The 21,927-nt window shown below is 25.8% G+C and overlaps 1 protein-coding gene across 5 annotated transcripts; it reads right to left on the bottom strand.

Annotated features, from left to right (window-relative positions):
• Positions 1–843: 843 nt before the first annotated feature.
• On the bottom strand, positions 844–21,614 carry LOC130824171 (gibberellin 2-beta-dioxygenase 8-like). 5 transcript variants are annotated; one of them, XM_057689063.1, is made up of 6 exons: positions 21,477–21,614; positions 18,921–18,998; positions 18,228–18,281; positions 12,357–12,844; positions 2,488–2,815; positions 844–1,395 (listed from the first exon to the last, which is right to left on the bottom strand). In XM_057689063.1, exons 2-6 carry the CDS (start codon positions 18,963–18,965, stop codon positions 1,159–1,161), a joined length of 1,152 nt encoding a protein of 383 aa, XP_057545046.1. In that variant the 5' UTR covers positions 18,966–18,998; positions 21,477–21,614; the 3' UTR covers positions 844–1,158. The 5 variants fall into 5 exon arrangements, with proteins under 5 accessions (XP_057545046.1, XP_057545050.1, XP_057545047.1 ...); XM_057689067.1 differs by lacking the exon at positions 18,921–18,998 and adding an exon at positions 13,181–13,332 and having other exon boundaries at positions 18,228–18,288; XM_057689064.1 differs by lacking the exon at positions 18,921–18,998 and having other exon boundaries at positions 18,228–18,288.
• Between the last annotated feature and the right edge of the window lie 313 nt (positions 21,615–21,927).

Genomic DNA, 21,927 nt, shown 5'->3' with positions numbered 1-21,927 from the left:
TGGGTGAGACAGTCTCACTCACTTGTGGGACGTCTCTTATTAGGTTGGCCCAATTGTATATATCTTTTTACCAATTTTACAAATTAAAATGTCAATTTAAAGAGTTAAAAGATCAATTTAAAGAATTAAAAGACCAATTTCATGGATTTGAAATTAACATTTTAAGTCATGAAATTTGATAGTTTTAAGACTTAAAAGGTCAATTTTAATACTTAAAAAATAAATTTTAAAAAGACCCATTATAGGATGCTAAATCATCATTTCAACTTAAAAATATGATGACTCAAACATTAAAGTTGATATTAAGAACTTTGAAATTGACCTTTAAAGCTTTAAAATTGTATTTTTAAGTCTTAAAATTGTCCTTTTAAATCTTAAAATTAGTATGTCAGAATATTTTTAAAAATTTATTAGATCTGAGTTAGTTGCACGGCTAAGACCGTCTCACAGGAGAGTAACTATTATATTCAAGTTCCAAGTTAAAGAGTTTAGCAAACACAATCCTCCTTTGCGATTTGGGCCTACAAGTTATGAACCATACAACTGGTGAAGGCCTTAAATACCAGCTTACACTTATTATCACTGGCCTAGGTCTGTTCAAAACAACATAAGCATGCTCTATTACCCCGACACTATTAAATAACTTTAAATTAGGAGGGATTTGGGTCAAATCAATTTACATAACCGTACCCTTGTTGAAACAAAGAGTTACGTTTTTTCTGATGAACTCTTAGTAACAAACATACTAATCTACAACTTCACATAAATAAGAAATATGCATAATTTAATAAGTCATTATAATATAATCTATAATAATGCAAAACCAAAAAACTATAAATCTTTGTCCCATTAATATAAGAACCAAGGCCCGAAGGCTGATCTTGAGTTAATATAATTACAGGTTTTCACTCAAAAAAAAATTAATTTAAGAACCAAAACATCCACTATATAAATAATTTAATCTCTTTTTAGCTTAAATAATGAGCTCCTAGCCTTCATTATTTTGATAATAAATTCGACTAATTAATAATATTATCTTCATAATTAATTAGCTACAATTAAACAATAAACAATGGAATATAGTCATTTATGACCACTTATTACATGTTACTAAACAACCCCCAAAAAATCTTGATAATATTAATAATAATAATTAGATTAATTGCAAATAAGAAAGCGAGAAAGTCCAATCTTATGACCAAATTTTCGAACATCTTCTTGAACTTGTTGTCTATACTCAGTAAAACTAAATTTTTTATAAATTGAAGGCTCCTCATAGCTTTGTATGACAGCATCTCCTGATGGACATAAGAAATATGCTGTTGAAAACCTCTCATGTTTAGGGTTGGCAATCACTCGGTGCACTACACTTTTGTACACACCATTGCTCCAAGCCTGCAATTTAATGGACATTACAAAATGATATGTTTGATTTGATTTTGAAAACTTGTAACATTAGAATAATATTTAATATTCACGAAATTGTGTAAGATTTATTTTGTCAAAGAAAAACCTCAATTAAAAGTTTAAGCGAAGCGTATGATTGAATTTGATATAGGAATTGTTATATGCTATATCACACTTTCTCGCACAAGACTCCTTCAGATGAGAAATATATGGATGCCATTATGCAACCCAAATCTTTCTCATACGTAACGGTGTTAGACATTTCATTTGAAATGAAATTTGAATGAAATCAATCTTGTAAATTTATGTCACTTTAGCTACTGATATCTTGTTGAAGTATCAATTGTTGCCCCTATGTGAGTTGTCCTACAATTAAATTTGGAGAAAGAGAAGAGATTATACCTCTTTATAAACTTGTGTAACTGCTACTATTATCAATTGATTTATTGTAAACCTCCTTTGGGCTTATAAATGGATTATCTCTTCTCCTTTTTTATGCATTAGCCCCAATGTTTATTAATAACTTTTGTGAAATACCATTTCTTATTGAGGCGGCCTCAAAATAAGATGTTTATATTCTTATAATTTGTATTAATTAGACTATTTAAATCATATATAGATTTGTCTTACAATCATATGTCAATCTCATGTCTCATAATTTGTATTCTTTAAGTTAAACTAAGTAGGTAAATCAATCTACGTATTTAAATACAAGTAAACTATCAAATAATTTAAAATAATGAGAGATAAAAAAGTTTTAAAACCATGTAAATTATTTACCCTAATATTATTAAGTGGCTATTATTTAGTGTGGGTTGTGATTAGATGTGCGCAGCCTTATCCCTATTAGTAATAATACTAGCTAACAAAGTCGTTTTTTCCAATTAATCTTTAGTAGTAAATAGTAAATACCATATGCAACCTCATATAAATAAGAACCGGAGATGATTCGATAAAAAGTTGGCATAAATAAGTTTAAAAACCAAATGATGGTAATTACAATAAATAATGATAATAATAATAATAATAATAATAATAATAATAATAATAATAATAATAATAATAATAATAATAATATACCTGGAAAAGATCACCAATATTAACAATAAGGGCGTCAGGATTAGGCTTAACAGAAATCCAGTTGCCATCTTTGATTAATTGTAAGCCTCCAACTTGATCTTGGTATAATATTGTCAGGAAATCACTATCTGTATGTGGCATTAAACCAAGAACATTCGCATAATTTGGGCATGCTGGGTATCTATTCATCCTTAGATAGCAAGTATTTGCCAAACTTTTCTCCTCAAAAATCGATATTTTTTTATTTTGATCCAAATTTTCTACCAATATGTTTGCCAATTTGTTTGCCAGTTCAGATACTGTTGTAGCAAATTGTTTCACTGTTGAGCTGAACAATGTACAAAGATAAAGCCATCAGAATGCCTTTGTGCAAAAATGTTCATAATAGACTCGATGATATAGTATTTACCTGACCTTTTAATTGAACTCGATTTGACCCAACAATAAAAATAGATTAACAATCATATTTGACCAACATGAATACAAAATTCAATTTTTAAATAAATTCAAAATATCTTACTCAAAATCTGTCAACTAACCCTTATAAACACCGCTAGTTTTGAAGGGTGATCAAAAGTCTAGCGGAAGAGTACATGGAACAATTCGCTTCATTAAATAATTCATCATTAAATCCCAACGTAAGACTATTATTAGTAAATCATATCAATTTTATGTGATACTTATATTATTTTTTATTTATTTTTGGTGTGTTTGTTATTATTTACTTTAATTTCTTTTAATAATAATCTCTTTTGTGAATTTTATTTTAAGCTAATATTCATACATTATTTGCCCTTGTTCCGCACGTACTAATCAAAATACTACCATCAAATTAACCTAAAAAATACACAGCACAAAAAGCACATTTAATGATAAAAACTAAAGAATACTCAAAAAGTAAACTAAGTGGGCCCTCACATTGTTCCTGAAAAAGCAAAGTACAAGGTACTTAGTCCCAATTCCCTCTCGCCATGTCAAGTTCACGTTACTTCACGTGAGCCCAAGTCTGCTGCCTCACCGTTTTTAACTTCACGTGAGGCCCAAGTCCACTTTCATTTGTTGCCATTACAATCTTTTCTATGAAATGAACTTTTAATTTTTTTATGGAAATTTCACATGGTAGTATTAATTTTTTATGGTAGTATTTTTGTAAGATTTTTTTACATGATAACATTTAGTTTATACACTATCTAACTGCAGTAGCATTTTCCGTTTAATTCTTGTTAATTTCTGTTTAATTCATCATTTTGTAAGATTTTTTACATGGTAGCATCCTGTTTTTGCTCTCAAATGTTTAATTTACCATCTTAACGTTTAATTCAACGATTAATTTATCAGCGCCCTTAAATGTTATAACAATTTTATTTTCATTAAATTAATGGTATTATAAAGTTCAAAAGGTGCATTACAAACGCTAATAAATAATTCAAAAAAACATTTAATAAGCTCAAAAGGTGCATTTAATAAGTTCAAAATGTGCATTCCAAGCACTAATACATATCCACTTAATTGTTACAACATTTAAGGGCGTTGATAAATTAATCGGTGACTTAAACGATAAAATGGTGAATTAAACATTTGAGAGCAAAAATTGGATGCTACCATGTGGAAAAATCTTACAAAATGATGAAGCGGAAATTAACAAGAATTTAACGGAAAATGCTACGGTAGTTAGATAGTGCATAAACCGGATGCTATCATGTGGAAAAATCTTATAAAAGTGCTACCACTGGTATTTCATGAAAACTGGATGCTATCATGTGGAATTTTTCTTCTTTTATTAAAGGTAGGTCCAAAGAAAAAGGAGTTAAATATAAGGAAAAATTTCCTAGAATAATTCAATATTTTATTAATTTTTCTGTAATAATTCAAATTTTTAATTAACCATGAATAATCTCAACTTTAAAGTCACTTACTCAAGAACATTGTTTGCTCAAATGGAGACTGATTTTTAAAGGTTAATTGCTACAAAAAGCAAAAGAAAAATAAAAATTTAAAATTATTAAAAATTAAAAATTAAAATCAAAAGATAATCTTTCTCAATTTCATTTTCTAATTTTTAAAATTTTTAATTTTTTTATAATTTAATTTTGTATTTACTATTTTATTTTATTTTTTTATATAAAATGACTTGTTGTATAGGTAAGAGGTTACCTTGGTGTATTCTTAGCAAACACCCTATATAGTTGAAATTTATTAATGTTTAATCAAATTTAATGTTTTATCTAAGCAAAGTAGTATTTGTACTAACTAAGAAAAAGTTTAAAGATTTTGAATTATTAGTGTGCTTGATTGGTTTCTGATTATGTTATATGTACTCTTTTAATTTTCTATATTTTATATTATATTATATATTAATTAATATGTTAATTCGATTTAATTCTAAAAAAATTAAATTAAAGTCAAATTAAGTCTTGTTGAAATTTAATTCAAGCAATTTTACTTTTAATGTCGTACTTATTATTGAATTTTATACTCTCTGTCTTGATGAATTTATTAATTTTTCTATTTATGATTCATTCTATTTTTATATATTACGGTTAACGTGTAAATAAAAATATAGTCAAATTGAATCTTGTTTGAATCAATTAAATCACATACTTTCATATTTATAACTTTTAATATTATTTGGTTTTATTTAATTTATTATATAAATGATCAAAATAACACATTAATTGCTTAAAAGTCAAATATAATAGTTCCAGAAATATATTTGTTTTCTCTCTTCTATTAAAATCTACAACTACTCTACTAACCGTAATACTTTATTAAAATATTTTTTTTTATTATTTTTAAAGTGCTAGCAAACTTTAAATGCAAAGGAGTATGTTTTTTTTTTGTTCATTTTTGATTGGAACACAAGTAAACAAATTCATCAGGATAGGGCTGGCCCTTAATTACTTTGAAACGTTTCTTTTCAATGGCATGTGGTTTCTTTTGTTGTTATTCGAAAATTGTCCATTGTCATTTGATTAGTAGAAGCGACCACCTTTTGCTTCCTTTGATTTTTGTCCTTTAATTGGCACATAATAAATGAATAAATAATAAGTTTTTTTAGTTACTTCCTCCCTTCTAATTTATTTGCAACGTTTGTTTTTTACGCAGTTCAATGTACTAATTTAATTTTTAATATCTCTAATTATATATAATAAAAAATTATAAAAATTTAATATTAATTATCTTTGCAATGAGACGAATCAAACAAAATCTCATTTGACTATATATTAAATAGATTAAAAATTAATAACAAATTAAGAATGATAAATGAATAGTATCATTTTTCCTAATATTGCAATAATATAAAACGAAGGAAATACATCATACAACTTAGTCCAGACTTTTGATGAAATATTTCTCACATTTTATCTTCTAGCTTAAATTCTTATCTTTTAGATCATTATTTCTTTAATTTTTATATATTTTAATTAATATAATATAATAAGATTGTATACAGTTAAAAAGTAAATTTTAAAAAAAGTACGTAGCTCATTTTGACATGGAAATCGAGACAATGTCAAGTAATTTGCAAACAATCTATAGTTCATCATCTAGTGAAAATTACATTTGGAATTAATTATGTTTTGTTGTAATAATGATTCGGAATAATTATTAGAATATTAGAATATCTTATAATATCTCTTTGATTTTCTTGCATATTTTTGTATAATCTTTGTGATTATGTAGAATATTAGGAAAATATTTAGTTTCCTAAAGTATAATGACAATCTTGTATATATTGACATTAACATTAATAAGAAAGGCAACCCGAGTCATTCTTACAATAATGAGGAAAAGAAAAAGTTGGATGTAAGATTAAACCCTAATGTTTAAAACTCAAAAAGAAGAAGTTCTATATGCCTAATAATAACTTAGACAACAATAAAAGTGGTATTTTATTATTTGATATAGCTTTTATTTTATGGAAGCTCTAAGTTTTTATGAATTTGGGAATACATTTATTCAATGTGGAAAAAAAAAATACGTATGTTTTTTATATTCAATCTAACTTTTTATAATTCCATAATAAACTCGTTTAGAATATATAAGAAGAATATAAATATACACTAGGAGTACTATTTGAGAGATTAGTTGTTAACAAAGTAATTATATTAGTTAATTGTATTGTATTTTTACTTGTAATTAAGTTGTAATCCATGGTACATTATTGATAATACTCCTAAGTCCATGGTTGTGTACGTACTATAAAACATTATCACTTGTGTTTCCTTTACATTTGGACAATAATGTCGATGAAAACACTGTTTAAATTTGGTTATCTTTTATTTGTGCAAAGTTCAATCCCCACTACTTTAAGTTTAATCTTAGCGCATATGTATGTCCTAACTTTACTATAACATTATGTTTGAATGCGGGCAAATTAGGAGAGAGAAAAAATAATATTATTTTTTGTGTGAGACAGTTTCACTGTGAGACGTTCTTTATATATAGGCTGAATAGCCTAATTAATACAATTTTTAGCTTATAGACTCCTCATTTTGAGATCGTCTCACCGAGAGACGATCTCTTACAAGAATAGCTCAAAAAGAAAGGGAAGGAAGGGAAAGGAAAAAAAGGAAAGGGGTAAGGAGGAAAATTAAACTTTATTTATTTAGAAGGGACGGGAAAGAAAAAAAAAAAGAAAAGTGTTTCTTTTCACTTTGGGAGAAATTGTATTATATTCTTAATAAAATGCGTCCATATTTTGTTTTCAAACCCCTCCGCTCCTTTTTGTTATCCAAATAAGAAAATTTTCACCCTTTCAAATCCTTCCACTTTATTTCCTTTCATTTATCTCGATCCAAACATACTTGTGTTTAAAAATTAATTACGCTTTAGAATTAGTTAATAAGTATTCTTTGAGACTCTGACTGTAACCACAGTTGATAATTGTATGGTGATCTGTCATTTTTCATGTATCCCCAAACTCTAATTATATATAGCTTTTTGAGCTAAAAATGAGTATAATAACGATGAATAAGTTAACATAAATATAGTTTCATCAAGTAATAATTTTATTATTAAACATCAATTTGGTATTTGTAACTTAAAGGAGATTAATAATAAGTTTATTTAGCAAAAAAAATAAAGCAACGTTTAAGTGATATAAATGAGGTTAAAAAAAGTTTTTTTTTTTTAAGATAAGAACTATCTAAATTCATAAACAATTCTTTAAAAATGATTTGCCACATTAAGAAATTAATTTTTTTGAAAAGTAGTTTTGTAGGTATATAAAGACACTTCTCTTTAATTTATTAATAATTATTCAAGACTTTTAGAGTGGCTAAAAAAGGTAGTAAAACTATTTAAATTTTATTTTACTTAAAAAATACAAACCAAACAAAATGATTCCTTGAGAAGAAACTTTAGGACATTTTTTATTTATTTGTCTCATCAATAAAGTTATAAACTTTAAATATATTGGCCAGGTTGTTAATGCTATTTAAAATTATTATTAATTATATATTCTTGTTATTCTTATTGGTAGGTTTCATAGGCAAAAGAAATTACATTTTGTGACATTCATTCTACTCCGTATGTGAAGATAATGAATTTGACAATTTCTAATATGCAATCCAAAGATAAGAAGATTCTCTTTGAGTTCAATCATTTTTGGTGGCAATTCCCAACATTGAAAAGATGAACGTCTAATCCCAATATTTGTGGTTAGTTTTATCATTGTAAATGAGGCAAGAATTATCCTATACCTAACCCAATCTCACTCCAATCAACTTTATGAAAGTGTCTAGATAATATTTTAAATATTTTTATTTATCTTTTGATTAAGGTTTTGATATTATTAGGAGTATTAGGATTTTGAATATGTTACGGAGTAAAAGTAAATATTCAGGATGTAAAGCATAATTATAATTACCATTTAGAGATAGACATTTATAATTCAATCTTTTCTTCATTTGCTGTAAATATATCTTTTAACTATTCATAAATAATTTCACATATATTTTCGTTGAAAGCGTGTCAACCTAAATAATACTCTATATTTTACTGAAGTCATTTTAGCCGTAAAACACCTAAAACCTTCATCCATTTTTCGGAATTTTCATCCTACCGCAAACAACGTTCTTTCTACCTATAAATATACACTGCTTTGTTTAGGCTGGATATATTTTTAATGGACACGTGTAATAGATAAGATTATTTTAAGAAAAAAAAGTGAATTTATATTTAGCGGGTGAACAATATAACACATTGTTAATGTTAGTTATTCTAACTTTTTTTAATAGGTGACAAGTGTTTTTTAAATAGATAAAAGGAAAAATTACATAGAATAATTCAACCTATTTATGATTTTCCTACAATAATCACACCTATTGATTAACCATGAATAATCCCAACTTTAAGAAGTATTTTGTCTAGAGTAAACTTTGATAACCTGATGACCTGCTATAGTAGGTAATTCACGAAAAAAGTAGATTGAAAATTAATTTAAAATTAAAGAAAAATTTGGAAATTTTACATAACAAATTCTAAATAATAAAAAAAATTATAAATTATTTTAACATTTTTTCAACATTTTATTTTAATTTATCTTTTTTTAAAAAAAATAAAACTTGCTATAACAAGTCATCCGGTCACAGGATTTACTCTAGGAAAATACCACTCAAAATTGAAATTATTCATAATTAATCAATAGTTGAAATTATTATAGGAAAATCACAATTAGATTGTATTATTCTAAATAATTTTTCCTTCATAAAATAAAAATTTCAAGAATGTTTTTACAAATGTCTTTTTCCTTCTCTTAATTAAAGAAATTTTTAATCACTTAGCTCTCATTTCAAGGCTTACTCTCATTAATTACTACCCCCCCTCTTGACTCTCATTTATCACCCCTCGTAAATCTATCAATTTCCTACCAATCGTCTAAGAGTATATATTCAAATTAAATATTTCAAATTGGAATATCTAAATTACATTTAACTATGATCTTTTTTAAAAAGTTTTGGATTGCAATTAGTGCATTTTCTAGTTGCTTTTTCATTTTAAAGACATTGATACACATTATAATCGAATTAAATTTCTAAATAAATCAAATTATCCTAGAAAATTTAACTTTTTATACGTTTTAATCTTGAATTTTACAAACACATCATATAATAGATAATTTTAAACATCAACTATAATAAAGAAAAATAGATTTCATTTGGTAAGAAATGATTTTATTGATCACAATATTAATTGAGTTATTAGTATTAAATGATGGGATTAAGAATAACCTTTAATTTTTATAAATAAATTTTGTTATATATCATTTACACAATAGTAGAGCTCTCACTCTCAAATATATTTTTTTCGTTAATGGACTTAATACCAAAGCCGTCTTGAAAAATTTGAGGGTCCTATGCAAAATTTTTATTTTGCACCTTAAATATATTTATTTTATTAATAAACTTAACATATTTCTTTTTTTATTAATTTTTTCATATACGGGAGAAATAGGGGCTCTGTGCGGTCGATCACATCGTACACCTTCAAAGACCCTTCTGATTAATACCCATTACCACATCTTCAAATGGTGATGAATGGTACTGAATTTTTTGAAAAGAAAAAGAATAATTAGGATAGGACACAAATAATCATATACCTAGTCAAGTAGTTATCCGAAGAGATATTTATATTGAATCTTTCCTTATCATTAACACCATTTTATATTAGTCGCCAAACGAGTCATTAACACCATATGTTCCGTGCAGTTTTTATTTCCGAACTGTTAGTTATAATAGCAAATTTTTAGTACAACATATGCAAATGCTTATTGATTGTATAAAATTGTAGCCAAAGCGTGATACATATTTTATCATATGATTAATATAAACCTAATTCCGAATAAAAATGTACTAATAAACTTAAACTACCGTACAATTCTTATAATTGAGCTAAATAAAGGGACCAAAGAAGAAATTAATGATAGACTTGTTATTTATTGAGGTGTTTATTCTGGTTGTCGGATTAATTTTGGGTCATTTGTTTTGGGTCGATTTAGAATCATATTTTGTGTCCACATTATTTTTACATAATTTTAAATTCATTTTAAAGTCAGGTCAAGTTGAATTCGATTACAAAATTAGGTAAATATCGAATCATTGGGTCTTTTCTTGAATATCTCTAAACTTATGTACATAATATATATATATATATATATATATATATATATATATATATATATATATATATATATATATATATAATATATATATATATATATATATAATATATATATATATATATATATATATATATATATATATATATAAAATATATATATATATATATATATATATATATATTTACACACACACACACACACATATATATATATATATATATGTATATATAACATAATATACATACATACATACATACATACATACATACATACATACATACATACATACATACATACATACATACATACATACATACATACATACATACATACATACATACATACATACATACATACATACATACATACATACATACATACATATATATATATATATATATATATATATATATATATATATATATATATATATATATATATATATATATATATATATATATATATATATATATATATATATATCTGTGTGTGTGTGGAGGGGGGATCAATAAGAAAGATATTCAAAACAACAAGGACAATACAATATTAATTTCTATAAGATAAAAAATGCAAATCTTTTAAGTAGTGTTTGAAAAAAATAGAATTCAGTTGAAAATATTGTCATTTAGAGCGTATAATGGTCATCGAAAATTATAAATAATTAAATCAAATAAATTAATTAAATTAATAATTAATTGGAAATATCCTAAGATTGCAAAAAGTTTCTGTTTTGGTATAAGCACAAGTCGCGGCTCGCCACTTTTGTTGCGGCTCGCGACTTTATTTGCGGCCTGCGACTTTCGCGCTGGTTTTTGTAATGTTCTTTTTATTCGATTTTGTTAGTTATGCAATAATTACCTACAGTTAATATGGTTATATTATCTGAGTTATTGGAATAAATTGATTTAATGTCGACATTGATTCGTGAATCGATGTTACGGTTCATAAAATGATATATTACTTCACGAATGGTTGTATGCTTTTCTATAAATATAGAAGGCATGTGTAAGTTATTTCTTACATGACTTGTACATGGAATATACATGCAATTTCTGGTTTTTTTTCTTTTCTAGTACTTTACATATAGAACTTACAATCCTCGATTGTAAATTTCCGTTTCTTCTTCCACTTAAGTTTTCTCATGTCGTTCTAAGTTCTTTATGATAGGAATTTAGTGTAATTCTTTGTATCTCAGAACATATTTCCGATTTATATTCCCAAGCACCATAATAGGGAGGAAATGATGTTTTAGGAAAGAGCATCTCGCCTAGAATTAATATCAAGTTCAGATACAAAATCTTCTTGTTACTATGTTCGATATATGGTGTTTCCGATGATAAAGTTTACACTTGGTATATGTAAAGCAAATGTTTGAACTTGTCATATGTTTTGTAACCTACTAAGTTTATATAACTTTATTTTATATGTTTGATTAATAAAATCAAAGTCACATTGACAACAGAAAATAGGAAATTTAATTTTGGAATTCAAATTAATGAATTGTAAATGACACTTAACTATATACTTCAAAATTTTTAAATTTTGATACTTAGCCCATTTTTAATTGATCCAATTTCACATATTTAGATTTAAAATTTGTGAAACATAATATCTTGGCGAATTTAATTACAAATGAATTCTAAGTTATCAAACATGTTATTATAATATTTTCCATTAAAAATTAGAAGATAATGAAGTAATTTTGTAAGGAAGGCATGCATGCATATATGAAGATTGTACGTACCAAAGGTTGTTGACGTGACGATTGGCATTAGGAGGACTTATATTGCAAATGTCCGTCATCGGAATGTGAAAGGCTTCGGACCAAGATAATTGTGTGAGGCAAGTAGCTGTGGGTGACCCCCAACGATAGCTTCCCGGAGAAAGCCTTAAGTTCATACAATTGTCACCTTTCTTCTTAGAGAATGGCTCTCTAAATACTTTCACTTGTTCCCTAGTCATCTCTTCCAATACTTGTCGCGAAATGCCATGGTTCACCACCACGAAGAACCCCCACTCCTTGGAGGCTTCCGCGATTTCTCTTTTACATTTTTCTCGCTTCTCTGCCTCATCTGCCACCAATTCCGCCAAATCTATAAGTGGTAGGTCAAGGTATCGCTCTTTAATGTTGGAGGTTATGTGAGTGGTGGTGTTGGCAGTTAGGAACAAATTCTTATAAATCTCTTCAAATGGTGGGTCTGAATTAACTGCGTGATTAATCATACTTGTTTTCTGTAATCAACATAACATTTAAAAAAAAGCATAAAATCAATGCAATGAATTACTTCAAGGATAGAATTAAATGCAACTTAAAAGAATTCGCTAATATTAAAAGAGTTTGAACAAAGGGACAATCAGTGAATTACAACAAAACAATTAAAAAACCACTTATATACTAAATGTAATTAGTTTAATTAACAAGTATATCTGGTGAACATTTTAGAGTTACAGAGTATGTAAAGTATCGTTATTGAACTTTGTTTTAATATCTTAGAAAATATTGAGAATTTAAAAGAGCAAGTAAAGCCAGTCAAAAAGTGGTGAATATTTGAGAAGTGAAAAACTAACCTTAGATTAATTTGGTGAAAGAAAGAAATAAAGAGGGTGACTGGTGAGATGTGATATAATTTTTGGTGTGCCACATGTAGACCTTTTTTATAGTAGGTGTTTTGGGGAGGCATTCAAAACTTGTGCTCCACTCCACAGCTAGTTTCTGTTCACTGGTGGGAGCAAAAAGATAACAACGCCTCTTATAACTGATGGTCTGATTATGAAACCAGTTCATACAACCAATCTAAATTATATAAATTTACAAATTCTTATGAGAAACGGTTTTTTTTTAATTGGACCGGCCTATTATATGCTAGGATAGAAACCCGTATAATGCACGAATTTTTAAATACGTTGATATTTTAATAAAATTTTAGACTAATAAAAATATTAAATTTTAGACTGTTTATATTGTAATTTATGTCATTAAAGTGTTAATGCATTTTTAAAAAGGAATAATTGCATTACTGAAAATTAGACAATATTTTTAATTGATTGATTTTTATTGCACTGTATTTGTTAGCTGAGATAATCTGATTGCATACAGACTGATTACAATTGACTGCTTTTTTGCATTAATTTATTGGTTGCCAAATTGACATTCAATTCAATATCCTTGACATTTTCCCTAAAATTCAAAATTTTAATTATGGTAATCTGATCTAACAGTGTAACTGATTAATTTTAATGATCTATTAAATAAATTTTATGTCAAATCATTTCAGTTTTAAAGAACAATTGATAGAAAAAAGGCAATTATATACTTCTAGTAATTTCCTAAATTGCAGTATAATTGAAATAAATATAATTTATTATGCAATATAATATTCTACATAGTACACATATATATTACAGTGTAATTCCAATAATTTATGAGACAATATATAATTTTTTACACAATACACCATATAATTCCTAGTATAATTTTTTGACAATACATTTATATATAATAGTGTAGTTGGAATAATTGTAATTTGTTGCATTTACTAATGTATAAATTTTTTCAAAAATGCAAATTCGTAAATATGGTAAATCCAAAAATAAATGTCAAATCAATCAAATTCCATTAATAACATCCAATTCGCAAAAATATGGTCAGTATACATTAAGAATGATGTAAGTACAGATTTAAAATATAGAAAATAGGCATTATGGATATGGTAAGCATTAAGGATAATATAAGTAGGAATACAGTAAGTAGGCATTAATTTTTAATAAGCTGGAGTTGAGATATGTCTCTTAAAGAGACGGTCTCTTAATAGATTAGCTAATGTATATTTTAAAAAGTAATATAGCCACCATTTTTATTTTTATATTTTTTTTTATTATTAATTTTAATTAATAGGATAAAGTTGTTAATTAGAGGTTCCACCATAAAACTGTTTCAATCAAAAATAGGTGAAAAGGACTGTGTGTTTTGAGGGCCAAGGTATATTGAAAGTGGGCCATATGCCCCCACGTGAAGGGCCCATTATTCTAGGGCTTAATCCAATGAAAGTGTTGGTACATGACCTTTGTAAAAGTGTATCATCATAAGACCCACGCTACAAACTGGCAAGCTAGTGGGGAGTTTTATTTTGGTACACAAATTTAATGCTAATCATATTATAAATATCACATTACTCCAACAATAACCTTTATATTTGTTGAGAATTAAGTTTTATCTCAGTTAGAGAATAATTACTATTTTTTATATAAGGTCTAAAATTAAATTTTTATTTAGTTTTCTCATTCTCTCGGCCTAACCTATAATCAAAAAATATTAATATTTATTGTCTAAAAATAAATCTAATGCTAATGATATTATAAATATCACATTACTCTATAATTTATGATAATAATATTCTTATTTGTTAAGAATCGAATTTTATTTTAGTTGGAAAGCAATTTCCACCTTTTCAAGTAAGGTCCAAAAATAAATTTTTATTTAGTTTTTTCATTCTCTGAGCCAACCTATAATAAAAAAATATTGATATTTATTGTCAAAGAGGAGTTGGTCGCATATGCAATGATATAGATGAAGAAAACTTGCGAACTCAATAGAATTACCCTATCAATTCCTTTTTTTGGGAGAATATTAAAGAAATACATTAATAAAAAAACGTTTGATAAGAAAAAAAAAATCAAATGAAATTATATAAAAGTACATAAGATAAGATAAAGATGGGAAACATGATGCAAAACATAATTGGACAAGTTTTTTCAGTTTGCCGAAGACTAAGTGATGGACATGAACACCAACTATTTGTGCCAGACATATTTTGACAAGTTTATGACATTATGTCCTTATCTCAATGTCTTCATAACTCTAATGGGGCTATTTTTTTCGTATATCAAAAACATATAACATTACTACAAATTGTACGGTATTTTTAGATTAATATTTTATTAGATTTATTATAGATATAATTCAGAATTTAGGATTTGAGCATAATTTTTTATTTCGATTTATATATAGAACTGGGTTTTAGATTTTTAGACCTAAATCTAAACTAAACTCAACTCCGACTCAAACTAGACCTAGACTTAACCCATGACCCGCACAATGACCAATTATAAAGTCATTTTAAGGGTTGTAAAAATTAATAGATTAAGACATACTTCAGATCAATTAAAACATAGATCCATTACCATTAAGAAAAACTTTGGAGCAAAATTTAAGGAAACAGTCCAAATATAAATAAGGTGAGAATTAAGAAAAGTGGACATAAATAGCAAAAAGTTAATATTTATGGAATTTTCAGATTATAAATCCTATTAATATGAGTAGCCGAAAGGTAATATTTTAAGAAAACAGCCCAAATACAAATGTGAATAGAGTTGTTCTTAATTGCTAGGCTAGCTTTAGATTTTTTAGATTATAAACCTATTAATATTAAATTGTAGTATATAATACGAAAAAAAACACAGTTAAATTTTTTTATAATACAGGTCGAATTCAGTGTTTACTCTACCCTAAAATAGTATTTTTGGATTTGCTCCTAAAAACACCATGCTAGCCTAGCTTTCATCATTATATATTACTTGCAGTAATTCAATCTTTAATATCTCTAATTATATATAATAAAAAATTATAAAAATTTGTTATTAATAATCTTTTCAATGAGACGAATCAAACAAGATTTCTCTTGACTATAATTTAACTTATAAATTAAAAACTAATCACAAATTAAAAATGATAAATAAATAGTGTCATTTTCATCAATATTACAACTAATATGAAATTTATTTTCGAATAATAGGTTTAGTCACTAATTTGTCCCCCCTTGTTTTTGGACTTTAAAATTCATTTTTTAGAAAACTGAATGGTATTGGGTTTAAGAAGCCCACAAGTCCAATGCGATTTTAAGAGCAATTATAGTCTATTTGGTTAACGGTACAAATTGATGGTAATGAGAATGATTTGTAATGCAAATATTTATAATATGTATCATGTCATTTCTATGGTAATGAAAGTTTGATTATAAAAAAGCTTTTTTGTTTACACTTTTCTAATACCACCTATTACCACATGTTCAAATAGAAATGTATTGGAATAAATTTTATAAAGAAAATGAGATTGTTGAAAGAGAATAAGCATCACTGTTAAATTTGTCAAGAGATATTTCTACCAAAATTACACTAACTTTTCATTAATAACTATCCCCACCATTTAGTGCCGATTACCAAACGGGTCATTCTTGTTTAGGTCCGTTCAATATCGAATCCAATCAAATTTGAAAATCCAAATATTTGGTTTTTTGGATAATGAAAATTATGATCTAATTTTATCCAAAAACATACTTTAACAAAACCTTTAAGGTCTGTTTGGTTGTCGTTATTAATGATGGAAATGGTAATAAACAGTTGGTGTTATTTTATGTTGGAAAACCTCTTGACAAATGTAATGGTCATGCTTGTTCAACTTTAATCATCTAATTTTCTTCACAAATTTCATTTCAATTTATTAACAATTAGAAAAGTGGTATGAAATGGCTCGTAATGAAAAATTCTGAACATAAAACATTTTTATGATCTAAGTTTCATTCTCTTTGAAATGATATTATAAATTTCAAAATAATGCACATTATAAATCAGTCTCATTATGATCATTTCACATTAGCCATGGTCGTAAATGTTATTTTCTCTAGAATAAATTATTATTATTATTATTAGGAAAAATAACCGTGAATAATATAACCTTTCGTTAATGTTTCTACAATAATACGAACTTTTGATTATCTATAAATAACACCAATTTAGGGGTTTTTACCTAGAATAATAATTAATACTTCCTCTATTCCAAATTAGTTGCAACATTAAAAAAATAGCAATATTTATGCATCATTCTTGATTTGTGATTAGTTTTTAATCTATAGATTAAAACATACTTAAGTGAGATCTTGTTTGATTCGTCTCATTGCAAAGATTATTAATATCAAATTTTTATAATTTTTTATTATACTTAATTAGAGATATTAAGAATTAAATTAGTGCATTGGACTGTGTGAAAAAGCAAACATTGCAAGTAAATTGGAATGAGGTAAGTATTAACTTTAGTATACAAACTAGTTTACTAATTTTTTTGTCATATGATATCCTATAGTTCGATTTTTTACATGTTAGAGATATTTAAAAGAAACACCTCCTAAATTGGTATTATTCATAGTTTATCAAAAGTTAATATTATTGTAGGAAAATAAGAAAAAGTTTAATTATTCCTGTAAATTTTTCATGATTATTATTATTATTATTATTATTATTATTATTATTATTATTATTATTATTATTATTGGTGTCATAAGATGATTTATCAATAATAATTTTTCCCATTTAAAATAATGATCCTATTTTTTTTTTGAAAGAAAAATAATGATCCTATTTATTACTCCACTAATAATAATAATAATAATAATAATAATAATAATAATAATAATAATAATAATAATAATAATAATAATAATAATAATAATAATACCGAACTAGCTGGCTTCTTCTTGATATTTACCAATTACCATAAATCTAATATTGAAAACAAGAAAAAAGCAAATTAATGAATATTATTGGTAATGCGTATTAGGAGTACCTGTCTGAGGATGTCTTCCTTCTGGTGCCCCAATACCTTAGCAGAAGCAGCCATCTGTTTTCTGAAAATTAAATTAATCAATATTGAAAAAGGGTGCACAAATATTTTTTGATTTTTATTTTCAGAGATCGTTATTTTTGTCAAAATTTATTCAAAGGCTACTAATTAATTCTTTAATTTAGGAAAAAAGCACATTAAATTTAGGAAAAAGGCAGATTAAATTTAGGAAAATAATCTAGAATAATTCAACCTTTTACTAATTTTTCTATAACAATTCCAATTTTTAATTAAACATGAATAATTTAACTATAAGGGTACTTGCTAAGAATGCACCAAGGTAATTTCTTACCTATACTATAAGTCATTTTGCATAAAAAAAATAAAAAAGTAAATACAAAATAAAATTATAAAAAATTTAAAAAATTTAAAAGAGGAATCAAGTAAGTTTAATTTTTGATTTTAACTTTTATTTTTTATTTTATTTTTCTTTTTTTTTGTGTAGTAACTAACCTCCAAAACCGTTCACCATTTGAAAAACAATGTTCTTGGATAAGTGATTCTAAAATTCGGTTAATCAAAAGTTAGAATTTTTATAACAAAATCAATAAAAAATTAGATCATGCTAGATAAATTTTCCTTAAATTTAACATACTCATTTTATGAGTTAATTTTTTTTGTGAGGGGAAGAGTTACCTTAATCAATATCAATGTTTTTTGAATTTTAAACTTTATCTTCATAGTAGCTTCTTACAAATAAATTTAATCTTCAAACTGGTTAATTCAAAAGTTATGGTATTAGGAAAAGATCCACAATTTAAAATTTCACGATCGTAAGGGAGTAGGAGTTGTATAACGTTTTCAACAATTATAGAATTATCTCAAACACAAATGACATATGAAGAATACTCCATTCATTTCTTTGAGTTTGCTACAAAAGTAATATTTTCTTTCAAAATATTTCATTTTCAGTAGCAAACTCAATGAAACAGAGGAGCATTAGTCTAACAATCACATTATAAAAATATTTTAATTAATGTAAGTTTCAAAATTATGAAGATATATATTTACAGGGGCGGAGCAAAAAAATAATACTTAGTAAGAAAGTACTTTATATATTTTTTATATGAAGTATATAACAATGTGAAAGAGGAAATACTTATTCATAAATCACATGCCAATTATTTATATGATAAAAACGACATTAACAATAAAACAAATAATAAAAAATAATTGGACAAATATGATGACAGTAGTACTAAAAAAAATAAAATTAATGATAAGTAGAGAAACTAAAAATAATAAGACAAATTAACAAATAAAAAAAAATCCAAGAAGACTAATTTCTCAAATTTAATAGGAGAAACTTGAAAGATGTTAGAAGGAATTGATGAAGTGACATATTTAATGTTTGGGAAAAATAAGAGGGGAGAAATAAAACAATGATGTGTATGGCCATATGGGTACAATATTTTGATTAGTAAATAAATTTTATGTCTGATATTCAGAGGAGAGAGCATTTTTAAAAAAAGAATTAATTTATAATTTGTGGGTATTGAACTCAAGACCTTGAATTTTAAAAAAATCTAACAATTTTCTTTATTATATAATACTAATACATTATTGCATTTTTCAGACCTGTATAATTAGGCATTTTACATTCAAATTAAATATTTTTTAAATTTAAATAATTTTTTTTTTTGATTGACAAACAGCCATGAGGTCCATGATTATCAGTGGGCTCATGTGTACAAGTCTAACATTGAAAGATAGTTGATTACCTCAGATTAAACTTGATACTAGTGGACTTCTTATTAAATCATTGATATGAAATTACATATGTGCATGTTCTCAATATTGATGTATTTAAGTTTCTCATATAAATGCATTTGTACAAAGTAAATTGACAAAATTTAAACAAATTAGGTGAGCAAAATTTTATCCACAATATATATTGTAACATTTTTCTATATCTTTCTAAGAAATGTCGTTTTCATGAATAGGATAAAATCAATCATTTAAATGATTTTATCGTGAAAAGAACAAAAGAAAAATTACAAAAAAGGAAGTATGTATATATTCTATTCGTAATGCGAATGACGCATACCATGGATTAAGATTGGTATCGCACACATTATTAATAACCTTTTGTATTCTCCTCTATTTAACTATAATTTTCATTTTTTAAACCCTTGTACTAAAGTACCAATAAAAACTCATAATTTCTCTAGTTAACACCTTTACACAATGTTGGATATACTGAATATGCACCAGCAGTAAGTCAAGCAAGCAACAAGATTTCAAGAATCATGCATGTGACCAGCTTGCAGCTAGGACCTCCAGCTTTCTGTTAGCTATTCAGTTAGGTGTTTGTTAGGAGTTTGTTATATCTAGTAGCCTAGTCAGCATTGTTAGTTAGCCTATTCTTATATAGGATGTTAGTAGGTTCCTTCTTTTTCTCTCTTTTATATATAGGTGTTGTCTCCCTTGTACAATACCTTTAAACAATCAATGAATATTTGTTTGTTTTCTCTCAATTTCTTGTTTACTTAAGTGTTGCATTGCTTGTTTCAACACACAATTACAATGAAACAATAAGTAGGAATTTATAAAAACATGAGATGATATTAAATATTTCTCAATTCTTAACTTATACTTCTAGTTTTAAATAGTTGCTACTGTCATTATAGCAACTACTATTCATCAACTGATCTTATTTGACATATACTTTTTAATGTATAATGTAAAATATAGTTAAGTAAAATATTATCTGATTCGACTTAATACATATTTTCACAATATTAACTTTTTAAATTTTTTATCATATAAAATTAAAGATATTAAAATAAATTATAATTATGCATTGGATAGCGTGAAAAACTAGATATGTAGCATCGATTATAAACCAGAGAAATTATAATCATAATAACTCTTTAATTATAATATTTATGGTTAAATTATAGAACTAAAAGATATTTAGTATAAAATTTAATTGTTGAAAAACATGCAAATCGCATAATAATGCAAGTTTTTGTATTGGGAGATTCAAATACAAAAGTATTCATAGATCCGATTTTGTAATAGATTGACAAAAGTAAAAAGTCAATCGCAATGTTTCAATCATCAGCGACTTATTTTGCATCACGCAGAAATAAAATATAAGTACATATATATTGATATATAGTAGTATATATTATAGTAGCAATATATAGAAGCATATTATGTATGAAAATGAAAAGAATTAATACTTACATGTATTTTAGACCTTAAAAAAATGGAAGGAGGGTTTTAAGTCTGGCTAAAATTAGAAATGGTTATATAAGAAGACAAGTGTATAGAGAGAGTGTTGTTGACTTGTTGTGTAGAAAGAGAAGTGAAAGAGATGAGATATTTTATAGAAAAAAGACCATAAACAAGGATCAAATTTTATGACGATGAGAAGAACACGCGTCTTGGTACACCATCATAGAAAACTAGCAGGCATTTTTTTAAAAATATTTTAAGGGAAATTTAATTAATTATTTAGTAATTAATTCCTTAGTTTCGATTTATTGATTACACGTTTTGAAAAGATAAAAAACTCATAATCTTGACTAAAATGTGTAATCAGTAAATTAAAATAACTGAAACAGAGGAAGTAATACTTAACGGATTAGTTGGTTAATTGATGATAACATAAGAAAGATTAATTAACTAATTTTTG

The sequence above is a fragment of the Amaranthus tricolor genome, chromosome 9 (genome assembly GCF_026212465.1).
Source record: "Amaranthus tricolor cultivar Red isolate AtriRed21 chromosome 9, ASM2621246v1, whole genome shotgun sequence".
NCBI classification, from domain to species: domain Eukaryota; kingdom Viridiplantae; phylum Streptophyta; class Magnoliopsida; order Caryophyllales; family Amaranthaceae; genus Amaranthus; species Amaranthus tricolor.
Note: the sequence above shows the minus strand (reverse complement) of the source record. Positions and strands in the feature narration are given on the sequence as shown.